A 20,941-nucleotide genomic window follows, 5' to 3' on the forward strand; every position below is an offset into this window, starting at 1 on the left:
TTTTTTAAGAAAGATCTGTATGCAAAGAAGATAGTCAAGCCAATCTCTGTCTCTAAAACAGATGTATGTAGGATGCAAGAAAAGAGGGGATGATGATGAATAATTGGAGGTAGATGAGAACTGAAACATAATCTTATGTCAYATTCTATGAAGAGCAAAAGGCAGCTTTTATTGAGCAGCAGCCTACCCTTCCTGGGACAATGTGTCTGTCTGTCCATCATTGTGGGAGTAAWGCCACAGTTCACCTCTTTTATGGTGGGGAGGAATGAAGGTAAAGGAAGCAAATGTCTCATCTCACATGAGTTTTGGAGAAAGGCATTATATAACTGATCAGATGTAAGCCTGTGTTTGCTCAAACTRCATCCTCCTTTGCCTATTTATGTGATGTGGCTTTTATTTTTGGTATGATGCTGTGGATCAAATCATTGTAATGCGACCATTTAAAAACAGGCTGTTTTTATACACATTGGAAGGATTTTATCCAGAAAAGCATAATGAAAACAGGCTTCTATTATTGTACCATAAGAATGGGGAAGTATTGTAAATACTTCCTTAAAATTTTGGTTTTGCAGGATTTTTGGAGAAATTGATAGATAACCACTTGCACCCACAAGTCTTTCCAGATTGTACAGTATGTCCCTGATTTAACAAAGCAACCAGCACAGCAGTTTGCAATGTAACTTTTTTCTTACTGCGAAACAGTATTCCCTCTCTACCTCTGCCTCTGTCTTTTGSTAGGCTGGCAGCAGCATTATTTGCTTTGGTTTGACACTGGATAAGTCAGATCCTTTTAGAATCAGACTGAATGAACGATTTCTTTGCAGCAGGTGCTGTCTTAGATCATCTACACAAATTTTTTCGATGACTTTTCAGTGAAAGGCTTATCTTTTCTCTTTGGCCAATAGGCTTCTCCTTGCTTTTCAGCTGTAATATAATGCCCTTACCTACTTTATAGTGTCTTAAAATTGAGTGCTTTCAGTTGCACTTGTCCTAGTCGCATGTGCAGYTCAGTTCAAGACCTTTTGTAGTCTTGTGCTTTTAATATTTTTAAGATTATCRGGGCAGTTATCTTTTTTCTTTAAAAATCAGTGTTTAAGTGCTGTTAGGACATATTATATTGTATAATACTGTGTGTGGATTGACACATACGGGTGACCACTGAACCACAGCTGCCGTGGTTCAGAAAGAAAAAAAATTTATTTCAATACCTCATCAGTAAGGCCTGGTGGCAGAGCCACMTGGAAACACAGACTCCCTTAGGCTTAGCTTATCCTAGTGGGCAGAGAAGGAAGGGGGTTGTAGTGGCCCTACTACCAGTCCTGATATATCAAAGTGCTTTCCACATTTGCAGTTTATCACAAGGCTGTGCCTTTRCGATATTTCTCTCCCAGCAGAAGGCTCAAGCATGTCGGTGAGTGTGTTATCTTGGCACACTCTTCTCAGAATACTTTTCAAAACAGGCAGAGGATGAACAACACTGGCCATCATGAATGGACTTTTCATGCATCAACATTCTTAGCAGTCCCAGCTGCAAGGTCATTTCAAACAAAATGTTATTTCCTTGCCGAATCTGGTTTGAACCCTTTTGTCCCAACAAATGCATTCTATATTTACTCATTTTTGGTGTTAGCTTATTTATTTACGTATTTGTAACAAGACCCTTTTAACATCTTCTAAGTTTTTGGTTGTGTTACATGAACAAACCACTTTTAAGACACTGGAGATGTTGAGAGTGGCAAGGATGCTATGAAAAACTGGTAAATATATCTTTTTTGTGTCAGCCTGGGCTGTGTTTTTACATGCATTTTTATTTTCAAGGGCTTGATATTAATGACCACAGGCAAAACCTCCTAATAAATGTAGATAAAGCAAGAAAAAATCCTTATGAGTATAAAATAATGTTTTCAAATGTTCTTTTGTAGGGAGGTTGTAATTGAAACTTTTAACAGATGTTCTCATTTGGAGARACTTTGTTTATTCTAAGTCCTCGTTATGTACAACCTTTTTTATTGAGAATAGCTCTGTAAAATCTTGAGTCATCTCTTCTTAGGAAAGAGAAGGTCAAAGGGAAGAACAATTAATTGATAATATGGGTCAGAGTCTAATAGGGACATCTGTACTGGGGAATATAGAGATCTTAATTTCTTTTAGTGTGTTCTTTAAACTAGCATGCCTATGTATAATACACTGAGCAAAAATGGCTTTAAAATATTTAGTAGCTACTGTCTTGTAAGAGTTTTATTTTCTTACTGTTGTTTAGGTTGCTCCTTTTTGTGCAAGTAGTAAATATGAATAGGGAAATGGACTTTTTAATATTAACATGAGATAAAATTGACTGCATCTGATTTGAATAAAATGTTAAGCTTTTTCATGTTCTACACAGCTGCCAAGTGTGTGTATATTGTGTAGCGCTGCCTCSGAAATGGTTGAAAATCTGATGGGAACACTTACAAAGGCAAACCAGTAAAGGGCACCAGCTGCTGAAATACACCTGCTGAGCCTCTGTGGGAGTAGATGCATCTGCCTGTACCTAGAAGTAATCTAACAAAGTACCTGCTTTTATCTGTCAGGATTTTAATTTGTGTAAAGAGTCATCCAGTGAAACTGGTTCTGAATATTTAAAGACAGAAAARCAAAAAAAGGCTGGGGGTTTTCTGTGTTGAAGAGTATCACTCAAGTTTCTCATTCTTATAACTAGTTTGAGTTTTTCTTTCAATAAAATGCAACCCAGATTTCGCAGCCAGAAGTCTCAGCTACACTACGTATAGCATGTTACTAAAGGATGCAGCCAGTCTGGAGGAGATTATGCAGAGTTTTCAGTTTTTGTTTGGCTTAGTTTGAGAGATGTATCTCAGGGGGGGTTGTGAGAGTATATGTTTCCTTTTCCATTGTAGCGTATTTGATTCACTGTTGATGGTAATGAACAAACAAAAATAAATTTTACAGTCAGAAGTAATTAGACAAATTTTCTAAATAGCTTTTAAAACTGTTGTATTTTCTCTGTTTTGATACTTAAACTTCTATTGTTCCCACTCACTGGTGACTGTTCCTCACCAGTTTATCATCCCTCACCTACCTTTTATTTTCCACTGGCAGGAAAACTTCTGTGGATGCTGCTAGTTTAGTTGAGATTCATAAGAACAAAATAGCTGTGTTCTTGTAGAAAAGAAAACTGACTATAGTTGTAGCCTTTTCTTGTAAAATTTAGGAGAAAGTCATCTAATATCGATAGCATAAAACAGGGCTGCCATTTTGGGTAGGAGAAGTGTGAAATTAAGTGAAATAGAGAAGAAAATTGAGCTGTAGAAAGATTATGACAGCAATACTCTGGGAATATTCTTCTATTGGCCATTTTTTTATTTTTACTTGATGTGTTAAAATTATTACTAATTTCAGCTATAATTACCTTCCAGAACATTCTGATAGTTTTTCTAGTTTTTGTTAGGTTTTGTAGGAAGCAGTAGTTTGTAGTGTTAAGGTAAGCTAAAGTAAATAGTTTGAAAACATTCTGAAGTGCCTTCTACATTAACAGATTCAATAGTCATTTCTACATGAGCAGTTAGAACTAATGCCTTTGAATGGATAAAATAGTATTAAATTAATAAGAGGTCATTTAAAAATAAAACACTGAAAGAGATCTGTGCTTCAAAACTCCTCAGTAATATGGAAGGTTGTTACCCTGCTCTTAAAAACATGGTTTCTTGCTTTCAAGGAAAATAATATTTAGGCTCCAAATTGTGAAGTTCAACTGACTGTAATTTGAGTGAATTTTATGTATTAAATTTTGTAAACACAATYGAAATCCAAGAAGCATTTCGGGGAGATATATCCTTCCACAGGGCAGCTGCATGTAGCTCAAAAGAAATCCAGCTTTGTGGTTCACAGCATTCCTTTCCCCTTGTACTTAATCACTGTAACATTTGAAATCCCGTTAGGTCTACCTGGTGACTTTACAGCTGTTATGGTTTTTTTTTGGTCTCATTAAATGATCAAAACAAGTGAAATATTTAAATTGAGAAAGCAACTTGTTAAGTGTTAATTTTTCATTCTTTAGGGGGTCACRTACAGTATGTCATGAATATGGGCTTTAGTATAAAGTACATGCCGAAATCTGTAAAGTTTTTAATTAAAACAACTCAAAGTGCTTTTAGTCATTTTGGTAATTAAGACTGGAGAATGAATAAYGTGCTTCTGCTGCATCCTGTTTAGGGAATAGCCATTTCTCAGTGGAATTTCATAGTATGAGTGTGGAAGAATGCAGTAGTCTGCTTTACTTTGATAGCATCCCTGAAGGCAGACTTTCATTCTTAGGAATATTTGGTGTTCATTTAAAGTGAAATGCAGGATAGTATTTTAAATTCTAGTTCAAGTTATACCACAGATCAAAATTGTTTTTAATTTTTAAAAAGTATAATCTCAAAGCAAGAATTTTAAAAGTTGATGGAGGTGTATATGCTAGTTTTGAAAAGCTACAAYATTTAAAAGATTAACTCTCACTCAAAATATTTTAGACAAGTTATAGTTTGTCAGATTTTAATGTTTGTCTTCAATTTACACAAGTTTCAATATAGTCCTTAAGACATGAATCCTTTACCTTAGATAAGAATGGGATGTGTCTTTCTGTGATAGAAACGGGACTGAGATGATTCATCAAGGGATTCACTTAGAAATCACCAAATAATTTTAAATTTTTTTAGAAGATTTTGGGATAGAGGAGCTATGTGATGAAAAGATTGACTTTATAACTGATAAGCTATTCAGCTCTGACTTACAGTTTCCATTAACCTCAAGATCACACAGTAAATGCTAATACAGTGAAACTTTTAAACTTTTTGAAGACCAGTTGTTTGAGYTGGCAGAACAACAAGGAACAAAAAATAACTTAAAGTTGCTTAAAGCAGGAAATAGATTGTGTATGTTTTGTATGTTTTTACAACAAAATAATTTTTCTGAATTTTACTTGGAGAATTGAAATTATCCTACCACCTAATCTTTCAGTTAGGATATTAGAACTGGACACATTAAATAAGAGTGGAGTTATTTTTAGTTTTTATATTAATAAACAAGTATGCCTTATATAATAATAGCTTGTTGGGAATTAATGAGGAGAAGGGAACTAAGAACATTTCATTTGCAGTAAACGAAATATAGAGGACAATGATTTTATTTTGTCATTCATAGAAATTACTTATCATAAAACATAATATAATGAAGGAAACTGTTTTCCCAGGAAAATAAATTATGAGACCAATATACCATCAACAGAGTCTCTTTTACTTGTATACAAGTATAGGAAATTATGAAAGTGTTCTCTGAATTGAAAAAAAAAAAAACCAACGAAACCTGAGGAATAGACTGTGGCATATAAACATCATCAGTTTCCTTGTTGCTGCATCTAGAAAAGTCAGGGAGATAGTGATTGTGGAGATATTAATGCATAGCAGGCCATGACATGTAAAATGTTTTTTTAAAAAATTGTAGATTCTTTGAATATGGATTTTAAATATATTTTGTTAAATTATACAATATTTTGTTTGTATTTCACTCTCCCATGGTATTAGCTTTGCACAGCATGAAGGTATGTTTACATGTTATGAGGAAGAAACCCTTTTTTTGGTTACATTTAATATGGATGGAATGTGAGTAAATTAAACCCAAATCCTTCTATCCTCATAAGATTTTAACTTCTGAGGTTATTTGGAAAGGCAACAACTGTTGCCAGTTTTTCTTCAGCTGCATTAGTTCAAGGTAATTTTTTTGTGTAATTCACAAATGGCATCTGAAAGCTCTAAGAGGAGGCTGTGTTCTGATCTCCATTTCATTGCTATAATCTGGAATAATTCTCTTGGCATTGGATTCTTTTGAGTACAGCAGTGTCACTGAAATCAAAATCTCTCCTRTGTGTCTGTTTGGATGCCAAAATTTGTGTACATGTGCTGTAGAAATAGTTGCTTTTATGGAAAAATCTTTCTGAAACACTTTATTACCCAGTTCCTCAACTCAAATCATCAGAGGGTATAATCACTCTGTCTATAATATTTTGTCATATTATAACTAGGTTAATGAACACAGCATTCTTCTCCCAGTGAGGAGACGAGATCCCTCAAGCTGTTTGTGTTTAATTCAGAGCAGTGAAAGCCTCATTGTTCCACAGTGCTGTCATTTCCTTCCAACTGATTTGGGGACAAGGAGACGGCTTTAGGTTTAATCTATACATTGAMCCCAAGAATATTTCTCAATGCTGTCTTGTTGGTACAAGAGTAAGTGGTTGAATAATTCAGAAGTTTGTAGAAAAGATATGATTGCTGCAGTTGTTTGTATAATGTCGTTCTTCAGGAGAATAGTTTATGTATAAAGTTGGTGACAGTGTAACTGTAGACTTACAAAGGTTTTTGTTGAAATTGCTTCAGGGGTGTAAAGTCTGAGCTRTCATAAATGAAGGTAAATATTTTCCATAAACTCTTGATTTTGAATATATCTTTCTTCTTTCTTCAAGGGATCAGAAGGCAGGACAGATCACAAACAAAACAAAAAAACAGCCAACCAACCAACCAACCAAAACAAAACAAAAAATCCCCCCAAAAAACACAAAACCAGAGACAAAGGCTTTTTATTCTTTAACTATTTTTGGTTATCACTGGCTCTTTTTTTCAAGGAGGGCCTATGTTTCCATATTTGGTAGAAAACTATTATACTCCTAGATTTTGCTACAATTTGTTTTTTTTATGGAACAGTTCTGGACTTCTCTGGATGAAGTCTGGATTTCCTTTAGTGAAAATTTGTTTCTTGAACAGCACTCGCAGTTATGAGCTGTCCAGAATTTTGAYGTTTCTGAGAACTGAGTAATTCAATAAAACTCTCAGTGTTTGGCTAACCTGAAGTCTTAAGGGTCTGGAGAAGGAATGTTTAATTATGATTTAGAAGCAGCATTCCAAAAAAAGCAAAACTGTAATAATTTTCGTAGTTTTTTGTTATAGTAACTTTGAGCAGAGATGATCCTTTTATATAGAATGAATATGTAATTTTCTTTTCCTCTCCGGATACTATTTTTACTCTAGTGAACTCTGTCTGACTCTAGGAGAATTTTGCAGTGTTTGTTTTGGATTTAATGACATTAATASAACTTGAAAGTATGGAAATTTCCCTGGTTTCTGATGACTACTKCTACTTAAATGCCTACTGCATTAACCAGTGAATGTGGTGATAATTTTAAAGTCTCTGTAGTTTTCTAAAAGTTTAATTCCAATTAAGAACTTATTCAAAGAAGTCTTGTATGGGCTATGATTCTCTGTTCTATAAGATGCCGGTATAATTTTACCTTTATGGCTCATTATCTGTCATTTCTAGGAATTCTTCTGACTTTTTAATCTAATTAAAGGACTGGAGCATCTTTTGTGTGAGGARAGTGTGAGAGCACTGGAGAAGAGGAGGGTCAGGGGGAATCTGACAAGTGTATATAAATATCTGATGTGAGAATGATTACAAGAGGGAGTCAGATTCTCATCAGTGATGCTCAGTGGCAGCACCAAAGGAAATTGGCACAAATTAAGACACACGAAATTTCATCTCAACACAGGAGAGTAATTTTTTACTATAAGGTAGTTAAACACTGGTATGCCTTGCCAGGAAAGGTTTTGGAGTCTCCATCATTATTGATAGCTGAAGCASAACTGCATAAGTGCAAGTGATCCTGCTTTGAGGAGAGGGGTTGAACTAGATGATTTCCAAGCTAAATGATTCTGTGACCTGTGGTTGCTGCTGACAGTGACCTGAATAGCTCATACCATGCAAGAATTGCATTCAGTTCTAATCCCATCACTTGCAGCAGGTATGGTGTTGAAAGAAGCTGCTGGTTCTTTGATGCCCTTTGTTATTTGCATCTGTGCAATGTGTTTTACTCCAAGCTTTCTTTATAGCACATAACTCTTCGGGTCCTACACTTTGGATGAGATATAATTTGTACTTACTTGAAGAAATTGTAATGCTGATTATGGCCCAGAGCCAATCGTAAGCTCTATTTGGTACGCTTGTATAATTTTCATATCTTTGTGTATGCTACTTGTTCCTGCAAAAATTGTTCCCCTAAGTCCAATGAAATCTCACTGATATGATTTGGTGCTAAATGGAGCAGATCCAAACATCATGCAGTTTTTCTTTTACGTGTTATGAGCCTTTGCTTAAAATGTATGAGCGCACTTTGAAAGACAACATTTCAGTCTTTGGGGCAGGTAGGAAATGATATTCTCAAATAGTGCTCCTAAGATAATACAAAAATAATTTTACTTTTATGCTGTTTATATCATTATATTTTTATTTATTTATGTTCCTAAATTTCATGAGCTACCACCTTTTCATGGAAGTAGCAGAATGTGAAAAGTATCATCAGGAGAGGGAAGATGTGGAAGCCCCCAGGTATAACATCTATGTTTATTTCTGAGTGTACCTTCAGTAACGAAATAGGATTTATGCTGGCACAGAAGTGCTTRAAGTGTATAGATGCATAATTTGAAAGTAAGGGGGACTACTAAATGTTTGTAATTTAGAAGGATAGGGAGAATGTCTTTATTAAAATGTATATGTGTATATACATACATATAAAAACATATCTTTGTGTGTGTATATGAGTACRTATGCACAGATATGTGTTTTAACCAACAATATTCCAAAGAATAGAAAAGGGGAAAGATGACCTAAAGATTGTTTTAGTTTCAGGACAAGGGACATCAGAGCTTSACATCCTGAATTTCATGGGTTTTATGTATAAAAGCATGGATTAGTCATACTATTACCAGTTAGATCAATTATTTTTTTAACTGAAAGTGTAGTGGGACAGTTGACTGCAGAATGGTTTCTTTGCACCTGAGATATATAAGGTACTTTGAATAAAATAGATCAACATTAAAATTAAGCCAATGAATAGGGAAAATGCTGAAAGCTCAACTTTGGTTTATGGTTGCAGTGGATTATCTCTAAGATAAATGGATAGTAATCTTACTATTTTGTTGTAATATGACAGAGGAAGTCATCGTTATAGAACATTTGTACAAGCTCTTGGTAATGAATTGCATGACTAAAAGTGTCTAAAGTGCTGATGGTCTGTGCTCTTTAGAGCMGACACTGCCACTGCTGTGTTACTAAAGCATTTGTGCTTCTGAGCTGTAGCTTGCCTGCAGACTGAACCGTATGGACTTGCTCATGAATACGACTTTAATRACTTAAACAAATTTATCCTATTTTTAAATTGCTGTTAGAGCACCAACACACACATATCTTTCTGATGCAATTTCTGACTTAGGATATCTTGATTRGGTGTAATCTCATTTATTCATAAATGCATTAGTTGTAACAATACATTCCATGGGAAAGAATTGGAAAGCTTAYTGAAGTAAAATCAGGGGTTTTATTCATTCATGTCACAGCTGCCTTGACTATCATCTGGTTTGTGGGAAGAGTTGCTTCTTAGTGGCTTTTCACGTTGATTCATGCTTGTGTAAAAATGGCATCATCTTARGCTTGAAATCCTGTTAGTTGAGAGTAACACTCAGATTGTATTCTGCTTTAACTTCCTATGGTTTGCGTTGAATTCTAGGGATAAATCAGCCGTGGAATAGAAAGTTAAAAAATGTTGCATCTCATTCCTTTTCAGTAAAAAATACATTCTGCCATCCAGTGGCTACCAGTCTTTTAAGCAAGAAAGGTTTTCACTGGTTTATCTGAACAAGACATGGTGTGTAGAAGTCTTGACTGATGTTTATGTGCCAGAGGGGGGAAAAAGTGTTTTCTATTTTAAGAATAGGTAGTTTGTGCAAATGGCAATTTAAAAAAGYAAATCTACTACCTTTGTCAAACTGTGGACTTCTGTGCATATTGTTGCATTTGTCTGCTACCTTACTGTTTTATAAGGGCAAAACTACTAATTTTGGATTATGCACTTGTACTTTCTCTTTGGAATAAAATGGATATTAGAGGAAAGATAATATTTTTTCAATTAATGGGGATTTGTTTTGAAGAAGTCTTGGGATGTTTTTTTCTCTCTGAAGTTACTTTCTCTTGTAGCTCTTTWAATCCATAGTATATTCATGCAGAGTCAACTTTCAAAAAATATTATTCATTGACTGTATTGCGATTCTGAATGTTGTGTATTGATTTGTGAATGCTGGCTTGAAAATTAATTAGTGTGTTGAATGAAAAAATAGGTTCTGGGCAGAATATCATTATTTTTAAAAAGTGCTTCTAGTTCTTAACCAGGCTTATATGGGTTTTATTATTTTTTTTTTTTTGTATTAGCCTTTATTCTGCTCTTAATATTCCTGTTTTGGTAGGCTTAGCATCTTTCCAGAAAACAAGCTGAAGTTAATTTTTCTAATTTGCTGCACAGCTTCCTCTGTTTTTTCTGGAACATCTGTTTGTTAATTGCTACTTACCAAGTCAGTGTTAATCCATGGTGTTACTATTTTCCAATGGAAAAAGGACAGGAAACTATTTTTAGTTTTCTAAATATGTATTTATTTTTGCTTACAATTTCATGTGCTGSGGCTATAGTATATGTAATTTTTCCCGAATGTAAAGGAAAAAGATGTTTTGCACTGCACATTTAGAGTTTAAGAGAAGCTCGAACAGTATATTCTTATAGGCAATAGYTTAAGGGAACTTAAGGACATATTTAAGGGTATTAACAATTACACAGATGTAAGGTGACCTATATATGTAAAGCCACACACATTCAACTGTGCAACTGTGAAAAATTCTTGTCATCCTTTTCTGAAGATACTTAGGCTGGAATTTGTTTAGACAGCAATGTTTCTGCTTTTGTTTAAAAGCTGCTTCTTTAAATGATACACGTATTGTGTAATGTAGTGTTTTGTTAGTTCAATTCTGTAATCAGCAGTTGTATTTGTGAGTTTCTCTCTGTAGGTCCTTTGTTATAAATTCTGTAAATGGTGATTATCAGTGTGAACTTTGTGCAGCTTCTGAAAGCAACTCGATGTAATGGGAAGGAAAAGGAAAACTAACCAATGACAAAGACTTGTCAAGAAATCTCAAAAAGAAGTGACAGGCAAATTGGAAACCTAAAATTACRAAGGAGGCTGTAAAAAATAACTTTCTGATTTGTGGAAAGTTATTTGTACCTGATAGCACCAACATATTGAATGGCTCTCCAGGAAAATTATTAATACTTTATAAGAGTCTCATTAATGAAGATGAAATGAACTTTCAAGCAGAATAAACTGTGCAAGAACAGTAAGAGTGAAAACTGTTTTAATCCTGAAATTCAGCTACTAAAAAATGGAAGAMACTTGATGAAAAGTTTGATGATGAAAGTAATGAAAAGCATTARTTACTTGCATTAGATGCTTTTTTTYCCTTCACCAAAGACMACAGTTTAAAATAGGAATTTGGATATATTTGAGATTTCTCAATCCTGTAAGTACTAATGCCATTCATGATTTGAATGGCACTTGCTTTTTCAATGTGGCATAGGAAGTTTTCAAGTCAAAAGCTTTGCTAAGACAAAGGTACTTTGTCTTTTAAATTGAAAAGGACACTTTTCAAAAAGAAATAGTGTGTTGATTGCATGGCATTTTCATTGACTTCTGTATCCATGAATGTTGTTTTTTCATGTTGAGAGACATCTAAAATATAACTACAATTGGTTAGTCACTAAGTACATAATTCCCATAGATTTAGGAGTAGAGCATTTTTATTTATTATGAAAATAATCTATAATTAAATTATTTATTATGAAAATAATCTAAATGTGTAATTTGTATTGCAGCCACTCATAGGAGACTACTACAAGGAAGCTGCAGCACACTGATAGACATAGTGTTGTAAAATTAAGTGAAGTATTTGATGTTAATAGCTGATTCCTAAACTCGTTCCTAAGCTTGCATTACTTGAGGTAGTAATAAACTGAGTCCTGCTCAAGTGATTTGCTTAGTATTGGAAAGAATAGGAAAGAAAATTTAGTATTCGAGGGGCTTTTACCATAGCAAATCACTGTAAATTAATTAAAACACCCAGAATAATGGAAAAGGCGATCTTCAGAAGATGCTTTGAGGCCTGTTCTTTACTGTAGTTTTGTTGTTTTCTACAASTAAAGTACAAATTATAATCTTCAGATACAGTAAGATATTTTTYATTCTTGTAGTAGAAGCAGTGCAGGTAATTAAAGCTGTTGAAAGGAAATAATTATGTGTTCTGKAGTTTATTTTAAACATCTGTGAAAAGGAATTAGGAAAAAATTAATTTCTTAGAAAATTAATTTTGTATTTTAAGGGTCCATTCTTCAGTTGCAAAGGTTTTATAATCTTCAAATGCAGGAATTGCCACTGTCTGTGTACAGTGGTTCTTTCCTGGTGAAAATATAATTTTTCAGAGAGACTATGATGAGCAAGGTATTACTGTAATTGATTTGCACTTTATAAGATTTAAACATGTATTAAACTATAATAAGCATAATTTACTGTATCAACCATATTTTTTTTAAAAAAGCATTCTCAAAGTTTGTTTGAAACTTTGCATACAAGTTATATATTTCTGTTTGTGGCTGCAGCTTGTTGTAAATATTGTTTACAACAGAGAAAGGTCTGAACATGAACAACTGCAAGATGGAGATTTCTTCAGAAGCAAGAGAAAGTCTTTAATGAACTTGTGTGTCTGTGTTTGCAAAATTGAACTTTATTGAGTTCTGTTGTATTGCTGCCTCATCTTCCAATAGAGTAGTCATAGTTTGTTATCTTATATTTTCAGATATATATTGTTCTTTTCTTACTAATACTTTTTTACTGATGTTTGATTACTAACAGGTCAATATTTTACTGTGTATTAGTTTTAGTCACACTCATGAGTAAAAAAAATATAAGTTATAAARTACTATGAGGCTAAAGGTTTTGATTAATTTTAGCAAATGTTATCCTGCTAAAATTAGCTTTCTTTATTGATTCACTATTTGAGGGTTGGGTAGAAGTGGTAGCCTCAGATTAAAAGAAACTTGTCATAATAAATATATTATGACAAGTGTCGGAAGGTTTGTTTCCATGTGTTCTTTTTCTCATGATTAATATATGTATAGATACATGGACACATATAAGAAACATGTATGAAAAAATCCATGTATATGTGTTGTTTGTTTTAACAGATTGGACAACTTGCTTTTAAAGGCATGAAAAGACTRAACCGAATCCAGTCCATAGTTTTTGAGACTGCCTACAACACAAATGAGAACATGCTGATCTGTGCCCCCACTGGAGCTGGGAAGACCAACATTGCCATGCTCACAATCCTTCATGAAATTCGCCAGCATGTCCAGCATGGTGTTATCAAAAAGGATGAGTTTAAGGTAGGAATTTAATGAACCAAATAACASCTTTTTAACTTGCAAGGTAAAATCTATTATATGTTATACATGGAAAATGAAATCAGGAAGTTCTCAAGGTTATTAGACTTTTCCAAGTTAAAGATAAGGCTAGTTTTGATTTACTTCATTATTGTTAAAGCTATTCTTACTTGTGTTTGAAAAATCTTATTATGTGAATAAAAAGCTATGAAAATGCATTTAGCTTTGATGCAGAACCAATTTTCAAAGCGATGAGGCTGTATAAACAAAATCCATTGTCCTTTAAACAGCTGCACACTTATCCAACAAAGATAACTACTTTTCATATATCACTATTAAGATTTTTCACCGTAAGCGCCTGGCATCATATTTCACAATAAATTGTGATTTGTAATGGTTGCCATGAAACAAACGACGTTGTGGGGTTTGCTCATTTATCAAGTGACTGTTGTTTTGGTGCAGATTGTGTATGTTGCTCCTATGAAGGCTTTGGCAGCTGAAATGACAAATTACTTCAGCAAGCGTCTGGAGCCACTGGGCATTACTGTGAAAGAGTTGACTGGTGATATGCAGCTGTCAAAAGGGGAAATTCTGCGAACACAGGTATGCTTGATTTTTTGAAGCACTGTTCTGTGTGTGTATTCGTACCTCTTCATAGGTACACTGCTCTTCAAACTCCTTGTAAAGGTATTGGTGAATTAGCTGAAATGTTATTACTATGTTTGTAATTACATGGATTTTGTACATTTATATAAGTTCAGAATTCTTCCATAATAACCATCTTTGGAAAGTTGAAAGTTTGGTCTGCAAATGGTAAGTTCCAAATAAATCTGAACTGCTGCAACAACATGGCTGCAAATATGTCAAAATAATACTTGCCTTCTTTTTTATTAAAGACCCCCAGAACTGTAGGTTCCTGTTAATTGCTGATCTTACTTATCCTCATTTGTCTTCAAAAACTACATCACTAGGCTAAACATTTGAACATTCATAGAAATTAGTAAAATTTGTGGGTTTAGCCTCTTGAATAGCATTGCATAAATGGAGATTATTTTATTTTACCAGATACYTTGAATCATACTTATTTCAGGCAAATGCTGTTTGTGTCAGTGAAATGCCATTTTTCCAAAATCTTTGGATGCTTTTATACCTGTTCTTTCATATAGTTCCATGTGATTACCCTTTCCCCTTCTGCATGGTCCAAGAAACAGAAAAAGGACCTGGTTGTATTATCAATATGAACATTTATAAATGTAACCTGTAATAATTGTTGATTCAGATGAGTGGTATTTTGGCAGTCTTAGCTTTGAGCTGTTTAACATTTTTATGGTGAGTGGAGAGGAAACTCTTCACATGACAAGCAAATATGTGAGTATTTAGTTAAAAATTAGGAGGACTGCTGCAGTAGTAATCCAGTATGAAGTTGTGAATAGAAATTAGGCTTTGCAACACCATCCACCTAAAATCTGAGTTTACAAAGCAAAAAACTTTTGGTAGGAACTTTTAGTAATTAAAAGTATTTGCATATACCAAATTACCATTTAAAATTGCTTCCTGTTCTCACAGTACTTTTCATCTATGGCACATAATCAAGTAGATCATGGTTTTAATAGTGAGAGATAATGTGTAATCACTGCTGAAACTGAAAGTGACAGTGGAAAAGCCTGCTCTGAATTTAAGGACAAAATTGGAAGAACAGAATGAATGTAGAATGGAAAARAGCTATTTACTCTTCCTCTTCTAGTTTGCAATATAATTATTAAAATCTCACCTTGTTATTGGAACTATGCTTACACCAAGTAAAAAAGTAAGGAAATGAAACAAAAAATGTTTCAGGCTGTATTAAAAAATGTGTATGGGAAATAGTTTACAAAGCTGAAATTTAATTACTCTTGTATTGGGAATTGATTAATATATACAGTTTGTTAATTTAGAGGAACATAGTAACTTGAGTGTAGGAAGACTATCTGCTTCATCATTCTCTTTTGTTTCAGTCCAGAATGCCACTACTAGCATAATTTTTTTTTTTTTTTTTTGTGGGGAAGAGGCTAAAGCAGATTTAGGTATAAAAATCTGAAATAAAAACGGGAGGATGTGGGTACAGGTTTTTTTTTCTTGCCATGGACTCATCTCATTGCTTTGAAATTAGTTTTTCTTTCCCCTGAAACTTACCTACAAGGGACTTCTACAGTTTCCTATGTATGGGATCAAATAGAACCACTAATCTGAAGTTATTTGTGGTTTCTAAATGTTTGGGGAGAGTGAAGGTGGAAGAAAAATGGTCTCCAGAAGAGGAAAAATTTGGAAGCCATTATATTTGTGACCCAAAATTCAGTTCCTACATTTTCAAAGAAACTATAGTTAAGGTGCTGATTAATTTCAGTTTTGCTTTTGGCTAGTTTTGTGTCTTTGCTCTTCAAAACATTGTGAAGGTTAAAAGGAAAAAAATATAAAGGCCAAGAATTCTGGGACAGTGAAATAGTATTTTTTTTCTTTTCTCTTGTTTGTTGTAGCTAGTCAGTCTTATGATCAATCAGAATTGTAGAAGGTAAGGACGAGAGATGATGCCAGTCAGGAGTTACCAGTGTAATTGCTGCTGCTCTTGCAGATTCTGGAGCCYAGCAAAATGCAATGTTTTATTGCTGCTCAGCAAATATGTAGCCTTATTATTAGCCAAGGAAAGTGCACTTGCTTGTGCTAGATCTTRCTTGTTGTTCTGCACATATATTGTTTTTTATGAAAACTCATGAGCTTTCTTTGCTCAACTAGGCACTTAAAACCACTTCATCTAAGCAGGTTTCTTTCCCTGTTTTTTCCCTGTATTAAATTGATTCTTGCTTCAAAATTGCATTTTACTTGTCAGCCTCTCTAATGTGTACATTTTTCAGACAGGAATACTCTGATAGGTGTTGCTGCTTTATTTATGGTTTCAGATTTGCTTTGCCAGTCATTGCTTTGTTTTCTAGCCTTTAGTGGTATATGTAATGAAGTACCTTTGTTTAGCAGAAAAGCAGGTTTTCCTGTAAGAATTAACGCTACAGCAGATGYGTGCATGAACACAATTTATATACACAGGGACAGTATATATCATATGGGGAATGAAAGTAGGATCATCAGCCAAAGTAGATGTCAGTATTTCAGGCTGGATCACTGTTTCTAAAAGATCTCAGCGGGTTCTTCTAGGCAACTGAAGGCCTGATACAGGTCTTCTGTGACAGTTGTCTGCCACCTCTTTTCTGAGCAGTTGCATTTTCACMATCTTTATGGTGAATCAAATCAGGCACAATGAAAGATGCAAAAATAAGGTGATTGTCAGGTATTAGTTAGAATTAGCGCTTCAGTGATGATCCTTATAATTTTCTGCTTCCTTCCCATCCTGCTTGCTTCATCCTTCATACTTTGTTGGTGTATATTTAAAGATGTGTATTTTGTAGGTTATTACATGTAGCTGTTGCGCTCGTCTTGATGAGGAAAAATTGCTTTGTCTGACAAATTGGTAACTGGCTCCCTTCACAAGAATGCACCTGCAATGTACAATGGGAGCTACCTCTTATTTTTTTCTACAAATATTTTTAAAGGGTATAAATGCTAGACAAAAAATGGTAACAAGGAATTTAATTTTTTTTCCCTTTATGGTGGAATAAAAACTTTTAAATATTTTTGAAAGATAGTGCAATATTCTTCAATACGTTTTTTCTCAGCAATTACTCTCTGCATGCTTTCCATGCTGTCATTTATACTCYTCCCAAAGGTATCAGTTTCTTCCTGTTCCATGTTTTTATGGTATTATACTTGATATTATTTTACTTCCATGTTATCATTGAATATTCATTGACATTACTATGGTTCCAACACACTTCATAAGCTTTTATAATAAGTTATTTCTGATTTTACCAATAATGAAATTGCCTTGAAAAGAAAAATGAAAATAGTTTTTATTGACTCTTCAGTCTTCTAACCTGCTCCCCACATCATATGCAGTGAAAGYCACAGTTGCAAGTTTGACATGTGGGATGTGTGTTAACTGAGACAATTTCTCTTCATAGAATCATAAAAATATAGAATGGTTTGGGTTGAAATGGTCTTTATAGATGATSTAGTTCCAAYGCCCSTGCCATGGACAGRAGTGCCACTAATTAGATCAGGCAGCTCAGGGCCCCATCCAACCTGGCTTTGAACACTTCAAGGGSTGGGGCATCTAATCTAAACCTGCCCTCTTTCAGKTTAAAACCACTTTCCTGACACTGCTCATGTGAAAAGTCCCTCTCCCTCCTTTATGTAAGCTCCACTAAGGTACTCACAATGAGGTCTCCCTGATGCCTTCTCTTCAGGCTGGACAGCCCCAGCCCTCTCAGGCTGTTTTCCCAGGAGAGATGCTCCAGCCCTCTGATCATCTTCATGGCCCTGCTCTGGGTTTTCTCTAACAGGTCCACATCTTTCTTATGCTCATGTTTTTTTGTGAAAAGGACTGTGTGTGTTTGTAACCACACTGCTTTAATGTTTCAGACAGAGTAGATCCAGGGTCTATTACCAAATAATTTGTGTGTRAATAAGTGCTTCAAAGTACTTGTGAGCAGGAGAAAATAAACTTGTTACAAAAGTGAATAACCCTAGCTATTGYTCTGGTTCTCTTATAGAGAGTTTATCTTACTTGATTAAAGCATGTTTCATAGTCATTGCATAGTCTACATAAAGACAGATTACTTTTTCACTTTCTTTTCCTGTTAAAAACAATTCAAAGAAGTTTATTTCACTACAGTTGATAATATTSCTATTGACTTCAGTCTAAGCTTGTTTGACCTACTATGATCTGAGCGTGTTCTTATACTGCTACCTTAGACATCACTTAATTCACAATGATATTAAGCATTCTTCAGCCATAACCTATTGTTTGGTAGGTTGGTTTTGGTATGTTCATGATTAAATGGAAAATATTCATAAGTAATAACTTGTGTRTTTTGCTGGGTAGCATTCAGGATAACATGAAGTGTTTTGTTGGAAGGCAATGGATTATTTGGGTGATTGTCTTCATGGATTTTCTTGAGTGTGCATATACAGCACTACTGAGTCTTTKCTTTAAACAGTCTGGAAAATGATASAACAAAACTTCCAAATCAACTTGTGGGCTTGCTTTTGTTTTAGACCTTGTGTTTGTAACAAATGTAGTTATAGTTRTCTTTTGAAACTTTGGAGAACACAGCTAGGATTGGAGTAATATAGATTTATAAGGTAATCACTGAGTCTGAAAGCAGTGCCCTGTCCTGGGCAGAGCATGTTGTAAACTGATGAATGAGTGACATGATGCCTTAACTTGTGCAAAACAGTGGTAGCTTCTACAGAGTGCAGAAATATCTTCAGGCCTTAACACACAGTTAAGGCATCAGAAAACATGTAGAATATAATTTCTTTTTAATATTTTGTGCATACATAACATGAAACAAAATTAAGATCCTTGGTATAAGTTAGTAAAAGCTTATCAAAGTTTCTTCTACCTTTATAAATTTTAAAAATGGTTTTTGAAAATTACCCTGTTAAATATATTTTATTATCTTTTTAAGGAAAGGTTCTTTGCTGTTTTATTGCATCTTCAGTTAGTGTGAATATTTCTCACCCTTAAACTAGTACCTCAGCAGTTTTTTATTAGATGTKTTTTAGTATAATCATTGTCAACAACCTGCATTCTAATTCAAATAAGTASATATATGTGAGACTGACATTTTGAAGTTGAAAAAAGTTTTCTATAATGTTTTTGCTTTTTTTTGTGCCTCAGACCTGCAGTTAGAAGCGAAATTACTTTTACTGGTCTTAGATCTCTTCTTTTGCTTTGAGCATTGTCGAGCTGTCATGAGCCTTGCTTGCTACAGATATGTGCTGGTGTTAARGCCAGATTACAAGAGCTTTCTTGTTACTAAAATTATGTAGTAGTTGGAAACAAATCTGGTCAAATTTTGAAAGGAGGCTAATTTCCCCAACCTATAAACCTCTACATATCTCTGTTCCTTCATTCTCATATTGTTGGAGTTAAAGGGATTYAGACAACAGAAAAGGAAATGTATTGTATTTTAAATAAATGAGAAAATGTATCAGGTGAATAGTCCTGATTCTGCCATTTCTGAACTACTGATTTTTTTTTTAACTGTTTAGGAATATAGGGTTTTTTTTTAAAGAAAAGTATTTCTGTTTTTGTTATGGTTCTTCTTGATTAAAAAATTAATTATACAGAAAGCAAGCTTATTAATTTAGAGCATTTTCTGTAATGTTTACATAGTACCCAAAGGATGCATATTGGAGCAGTTTGTGAAGGTGTATTCTGTAGTAGGGTTCCACACTGGAGAGGGGAAAAAGYRTAAGGAAGGAAWGCCTGAGATGAAATTATGRACTGCCTATAACCCACATCCCTGASATGTAGAGAACTTGGGAACAAAGCAATGAAGTTGAGCCTGGGGAGAAGGGGGACTGGCATGAAGAAGGTTTTAGGTTTTGTCTTTGTTTCCTCACTGTTGTACTCTATTTTTAATTTGCAATAATTTCCTCTAAGTCAACTCTGTTTTGCCCATGACAGTAATTGGTACATGACCTCCCAGTCCTTTGTCTTCACCCGTAGACTTTTCCGTCTTACCTTCTCCCCCTGACCAGGAAAGGAGGGCAAGTGAGAGAGTGGTTGGGTGGGCATCTGCCAGCCACAAAGGCTGACCTACCACAGTTAGTTTTAGCTCAGTTAGTTTAAGTTCGGGATTTTTAAAAAAAAATAAAGTTACTGCTTTCACTGATGTTTTACTTCTGCTGTTCAAAATCCAAGAGAATTTTGTTTAGTTTATTGCAAATTTTATTAGCTGGTTATTTTTCTTTACTTTTAACTTTATTTTTTTTAACTTTACCCAGCTGTTTATACTTGAAATAAGAGTAGTTTAGAATAAAAGGGCAATTCTTATTGAATAGCATGAGTAATATAACAGTATTGATGGTGTCTTTGTAAACAGTAGTGTTGTAAATGAAAAGAGAATTTGTGTAAGCTGCATTTGCATTGGCAAATACATTTGTCTGATTACTGAAAATAATGTTTTTCTTGACGAGAGGAAATAGCCTGAAGGACCAAATGTGTTTTGACATCTTAAAGATTAGCTGATTAATTGTACTTGTGATGGCAAGGCAGAAGTGAGAAGTGAAACAGAGACCACAGAAGCACCAGAGCTGAATAGGACACATAGTTCTGAGAACGACAAATGGCATCATGACCTCTGAGTAGTATGGATGATCACTCTGATAGATTCTGTCAGCCTATAGACTCTGATATTAAGTCATGAAGGCTTTATTCCCTATTGGAATCTGATACTAATAAATGAATAATGCTTTTTTCTCAGGTTCTTAGCTGCAATATAAAACTAATCAAGTCTAAAACTATTGGAAGCCAAAGAGGGCTATAAAGTTGAGGTGCCTGCTGTTTCATCTACAGCTTTATTTTTCCCATATACTGTTTCTCATTTCCTGCACTTTAATAGGGTATAGAGATGCTTCTAAGTAAAAGCAAATAGTGAGGTTGATTCCTGGTACTTTTCCTGTGAACATTTTATTAAATTGTAGAGCATTCTATTCTTTGATATT

The 20,941-nt window shown here is 34.3% G+C and overlaps 1 protein-coding gene across 1 annotated transcript in view; it reads left to right on the top strand.

The window, feature by feature from the left end:
• Positions 1-20,941, top strand: part of ASCC3 (activating signal cointegrator 1 complex subunit 3) — a 232,247-nt gene that overhangs the window by 37,030 nt on the left and 174,276 nt on the right. Inside the window, exons 8-9 of the mRNA XM_057364088.1 lie at positions 13,142-13,342; positions 13,802-13,942. Of these exons, the coding sequence (XP_057220071.1) occupies positions 13,142-13,342; positions 13,802-13,942 (342 nt within the window). The remainder of the gene's footprint in view (positions 1-13,141; positions 13,343-13,801; positions 13,943-20,941) is intronic.

Source organism: Malurus melanocephalus, unplaced genomic scaffold (assembly GCF_030028575.1).
Source record: "Malurus melanocephalus ecotype Western Australia unplaced genomic scaffold, MMel_1.1 scaffold_35, whole genome shotgun sequence".
NCBI lineage: Eukaryota > Metazoa > Chordata > Aves > Passeriformes > Maluridae > Malurus > Malurus melanocephalus.